General features: G+C 27.7%; 1 protein-coding gene across 1 annotated transcript; it reads right to left on the reverse strand.

Annotated features, from left to right (window-relative positions):
- Nucleotides 1-932: 932 nt before the first annotated feature.
- On the reverse strand, nucleotides 933-2160 carry LOC113006144. Its single transcript, XM_026142079.2, has 3 exons — nucleotides 1588-2160; nucleotides 1257-1497; nucleotides 933-1151 (listed from the first exon to the last, which is right to left on the reverse strand). Exons 1-3 carry the CDS (start codon nucleotides 1819-1821, stop codon nucleotides 1018-1020), a joined length of 609 nt encoding a protein of 202 aa, XP_025997864.2. The 5' UTR covers nucleotides 1822-2160; the 3' UTR covers nucleotides 933-1017.
- Between the last annotated feature and the right edge of the window lie 3648 nt (nucleotides 2161-5808).

Raw genomic sequence — 5808 nt, forward strand, 5'->3', positions numbered from 1 at the left:
TGTAATAAAAAAAATGTACGTTTATATCTGAAAATAGTGTTTAATATTGTAGATCCAGCTAGCATTCCTTTAATCATCGATAGAGAAATTCGGCAATTAAATGGAGGTCCTTCGATAAAAACGGGGAAAAAAGACTAATAACGCCAGAGCGGTCAAGACTGATAAGTTTGCAGGTACAAATTGATAACAACGTGATGCGCGCATCAATTGACATTGCGATTAATTAATAATCCGTCTACGAACGTGTTCGTCGTAATGTGAAGAACTCTTTTTTGTTGTGTCCTGTAGTTCTTATCGAGAAATTGGATGCAATAGTAACTTAATCAGCTTCGTGGAAAAAAGAATGTAAAACTTGTGCAATCCAAAGAAGCAATAAATAAATATTATCTATTATGTTATGTTTAGTCATAGTGTTTTAAACAAGTATTATAATAATAATCAGAGGAAACATACAACTTTATAAAGAACAGCTGCGTAACTCCATTTCCAATTCCTCAATTGACGGAAATAACAAAACTAAAAACTTGGATAATTGTCATTAAAGCAAAAAGGAAATGTATACAATTGGAACTTATATCTCAATTACCTCGTGCGCAGTCATCGTCGTCAACCTTAACGTGATATATATTAACGAAAATATATCCAAAAAAGATTGCACACTTCAATGCCGTAATCTACATGAGCTATCAATTTTTAATTTTTTTGTATCTTGTTTACGTAAAAACAAAAAATAATTGCACAAAAAACAGGAAATTAAACGTGCATGTTCATTTTGATTCATGAAATTAGAAAAACGTTAGAATCTATAAAAAAACTATAACAACTTAGCTATATATTATGATTATACAATTTTGTATAATTATATAAAATAATTATACAATTACAAATTAATAAACAGATTTAAATGCAGAAATTTGGAAGAATTTTAATTACGGCTAAAAATTTTTGATATTTATTGAAAAATATCAAAAATTTTTAAATAAACGAAGAAATGCATAAATATTTATATTTTTTATCTTACGCTGATAATTTGGCCTCTTTTTTAAACGCTACCCCGTTAACTCTTTTACTAATATAATGGAGTTTTTGCTTTATGGCTTCCTGCACAAGTTTTACATCGTATCTTGATGGCATTTCTTTTGCTACATAGTCTAAAAAAAAAAATAAAGCTTTTTAAATATACATCTACTACATTATTTCTAAAGAAAGTAGTACTAAATAAGTAGTAAATGGGAATATAAATAGTAAATATTTACCGTGTAAAGCTTTGACTCTAATTGGATCCAACTTCTGTTTTTGAAGTACATCATCTTTATGATTTGCGTGTAGGTTTGGTGTAGTGCCAGTTAACGAAGAATTAGCCATCTCTTGTTCAGTAAAAATAAGGAGCATTACATCCTTTACAAATTTGGTTAATGATGCTTTTCGTGAACACAGAGCTAATTTTTCTTGTGGCACTTCAATACCACCAATAAGTACAATGGATTTATTTAGTTTCTGTTAAAAAAATATATGTTTTATGTAAACAATGCAAAGGTATTAAATATTACATAAAAAATATTAATAAACAAATTCTAAATATCATACAGAATCATCCAATTGTAAAAATGATGATTTTGAAACGGTTTTGTATTTTACTTGAATATTTTCGTCTATTTTAGTTTTTATTGGTGATACAGTAACATCATCTTGGACATTGATATTTGTTTCCTTTAAATTCAGCAATTGTTTAAAATCATTATTCTTCTCTTTTCTATGATTTCTTGCTTTTGGCACATCTTTGATTTCTTTCTCTTGGTCAGTAACAATTGCCATTTCCATATTGGAGTCATTTCCATTTCGATCAGATGAAACATTTATATTTGTAGGATTAAGATTTTCATCCACAAGATACTCTATGTAGTAATTATTTGTATGCGGATCAAGACTAAATGGTTTTTCATTGGAAACAGTATCAACTGATTCGATCTTATTATTTCTGTCTTTTAAAGTTTTATTTAAAATAGAAATTTCACTTGTGAGTTTTATGATAGCAATTTGTAAACTATCGATTTTCTGACCAAGTGGGTTTTCTAATTGGTTATTTGTACTTGATAACACTGCAATATGAATTGGATTAATAAATAAAACTAATTACAATATATAAGTATATAATTTTATATTGAAGGTTTCTCTTCTTAATTTCAATTGTAATTTGCTCATGCTATTTTAAATATACCGAATCTATATATTTAAAATTGTAGTCACATTAACAATTATAGTGAAGTTAACAAAAAGAATGCGAGTAAGAAAATATTGTAATACGTATCGTGTTTCATATATAGCGAAATGTTTCGCCATAACTAAATAATAATGAGAGGTAAGAATGGTGAGAAAGTTGTCAAAAGAAAAATAATCAACCCAATCGCTTATTAAATTGAAGGCAACAAACGGCAGTGAGAATAATTTTGTAGTACGAAAGTGTTCAAATTTTCAAAATGTTTATTACGCTAGAAAATCATAAAATCTCTATAAATGGTAAAATGAATTTGCATTTGCGAGGCAAAATGTAACGTTTACATTAATACATCTTATAACCAAAAATTTTTGAATGTCAGTGTCACTCTACACTCATCTAAATTAATATTCTAATAAATTGTGACATACGAAAATGGGTAAAAATCCAAAAAGTAAGTTTAAAAAAATACAAAATATACAAACAAGAATGTTTTAGGTCTTAGTGACTCATATTTCAATACTGCTCTCTTTTATATACAAGTAATATTATTGTTATAATTAAAATTAATTGTTACAATTATTTTGGATCGTCGGTTCTCTTTATTTTATGTTAATTATAATATTGTAATACGTCCTGAGTTTCTTCCTACAAAAGTACTTCTGATTTGCAAAAATATAAAATTTCCTTCTTGGCGATAATGTTGCAAACATTTGCTATATCAATATTATTGCACAAAAAAGAATTAATTCTGCACAAATTATTCAAGAATTGCAAATGTTGCGATTTTGTTCAAATGAATTTCAATGTATGTAAATAAAATATTATTGTTTTTTACCGAAAATTTATTAAAAATTTTTATTTGCTATTTTGTTAAAATTTTTATTAAACATTACAATATTATAATTATATTTATTGCTGTTATTGTTAAAATGTCACAATTAATTATCTGATAATTATCCAATTATCAAGAATTTTTATAAAATGTTAAACAAAATTTATTTATTTCTGACATTTGTAATATACATGTAGACTATGAATAAATTTTATCTCATGTAGTAGTAAGGAAATAGCATACTAAAACATAGCACAATTTTCTTTTACACTACAAGAATATTGAATAATCTCTGGTGTTATACGAGGCATCGTGAACGATGCAATCTTTGTAAGAATCTTCTATAACGGTCAACGATCTACATATTGGAATTCAACATTTAAATTCTTGATATTAATATCACTTACAGTCGTGCTTTTCTATAGTTGTCTGTATTGATTCATCTGAAGTGAAGGTCAAGTTTGCTATTCCCTCTTTCTTTCGATTAGCGACGAGAGTCTGCTTTACAGAAGTCTGAAAATGTTTTTTAGACTTTAATTTTTTTTGTATATTTTCCTTCTGTAATAACAAATATAAAAATATATATATTACATCCACTGAATAATGATCATACTTATCGATTTATCAATACATAGAACATGTCAAACTAGACAACATTCGCCATTGATGTTTCTGATTTTTTTATATGTCAAGACTTGAAAGTTATTATAATAAAAAATAATCCAAAAATTATTTTCAGATTTTTTAAATCAAAATTTCTAAATGTGATAAATCGAATCTTTTTTCAATTTTCTCTATATATTTGTTTATTTTTCTGCATGCGAATCTTAAAGTAAAAAAACTTTTACTTTAATAAACAAGAAAATATTTTCTTCAAATTGTTTTTTTTTAAATTGGCGAAATTTTGTTTAAGTAGTGTAATCTAAAACAAATCTTATTGCTTCTTTCTTTTTTCTTTTATTAAGAATTAGAATTCATATGCAGAAAATAAACAGATGTAGAGAAAATTGAAAAAAATTTTATTTCTTCGTCAAGTTTGGCTCCATATATTTACATATTTTTTATATTTATATTTTGGTTTATGAGTGATGGCATCCATCAATAAATAAATAAATAAATATATATATATATATATATATTTTATAAACTAAAAAGTATATACTAGCCTTGCTATCTACAAGCTGAACTACTTCTGATGCTTCATTGTCACTTTCTTCACTACTAGTGTCGTTGGCTTTGCGTTTACTAACGTATTTACGATTTTCCTTAATCGGAGTCATCGTTTCATATTTTTCTAAATTATCGCATGCTTGACGCATTTCGTCCCATTCTTTAAAAAGTTGAAAAGCATAAAGTTAAGTTAATTATGAAAATAATTTTATGAAATATATTTGTTATATAAATAAGATTTCACAGAATAAATACAAACTAGGATTTATCAGTTAACTTTTTTCAGTTTTCCAGGTTCTCGCCACATTTAAAATTACGAAAGCATATGTAGAAACAATTCTAAATGTAGCAATAATAACCTGGAAATCTAAAATAAATAAATTATATACTTACTTCCGATTTGTAATAGTTTTGCCGGATAATAATTCGTCGCTTTGTTTTTATTCGACACTGGCCATTTGACTTTGACAATTATCTTATTTAATATTATCTCTTTAAGATAAGCAATAGTATTTTCCACCTTTTGTAACTGTATCGTTTCGTTCAAAATGATCCAATTTACCTCTCCAACGCCAATACGATTTTCTTCAAAAAATTCGAAGAGACCTGCCAATTTCTTTGGCCATGCTATTGGCATTTTACCTTTAAATGTAACAAATAATATAAAAATAGTAATACAAATTTAAATAAAAATTTAAGGTTTTCCTGATTGTCTGGTATATTTTCACTGCTACTATATAAAAAGGAAATAAAATTTAAAAGGTGTTCAAAATTTTATGCAATGTGAACACATATGTGACAAGTATGGTCAAGTCTACATTTCTAGTTTTTTCCTGTATCTTCTTTTTGCTTAAAGAAATTATCAATTATCCTAGACAGCATGCATGCATAAAATACATTCTAAAGTTAGAGAATATCCTAAAAGTCTTCAGGATATCCTTTGGATGTCTTGATATGCTGTGTACTGTCAGGATAGTATGATAGTAAAGAATATTTTCGTAATTCAGAAAATTGTTCTCGTGTGTACCTTCTATTTGCCGCTTCTGGCGTACGTAGCTTCTTATTTTCTTGATTTAATTCTTTTTCACCCAACGTGGCCTACGATGGTCTCGCAGAGATGATAATGGGCGTTAGGTCTTGAATGATTTTTAGGTCCGTCTTACAAATCTCCGTGCTCCGTGTGTTTTTTGTCGCACTTTTGTATCACTCGTATTACTTTATTCAAGAAATATTCCGAAAGCTGCGTTCCATTTAGACGTCTACGTGCTCTAAACTTCCTTCTATTTTTGTCGCTCGTTATATTTGAAAGGAAGATAGAATGAAGCTTATAGTTCATGAGCGTCCGAATGGAATGCTGCTAAAATCTTTCATGGTTTCCACCTTCTGGTACACTTTTTGTACGTTATAAATTTCGTTTCCGTTGCCTACCTAACCTATACTCTGTGCCGAAACCGCCAAACAAACTGTGCGACCCTGGAGTGCTATTCTGCATACACTTTTTTTTCTTAATAATAATTGTCGGTGTGTAGCTTTTTTACCATGTAAAATATTTGCGCAACGACACCGACAACTATCGTTAAGAATAAAG

This window comes from Solenopsis invicta, chromosome 14 (assembly GCF_016802725.1).
Source record: "Solenopsis invicta isolate M01_SB chromosome 14, UNIL_Sinv_3.0, whole genome shotgun sequence".
Classification (NCBI taxonomy): domain Eukaryota; kingdom Metazoa; phylum Arthropoda; class Insecta; order Hymenoptera; family Formicidae; genus Solenopsis; species Solenopsis invicta.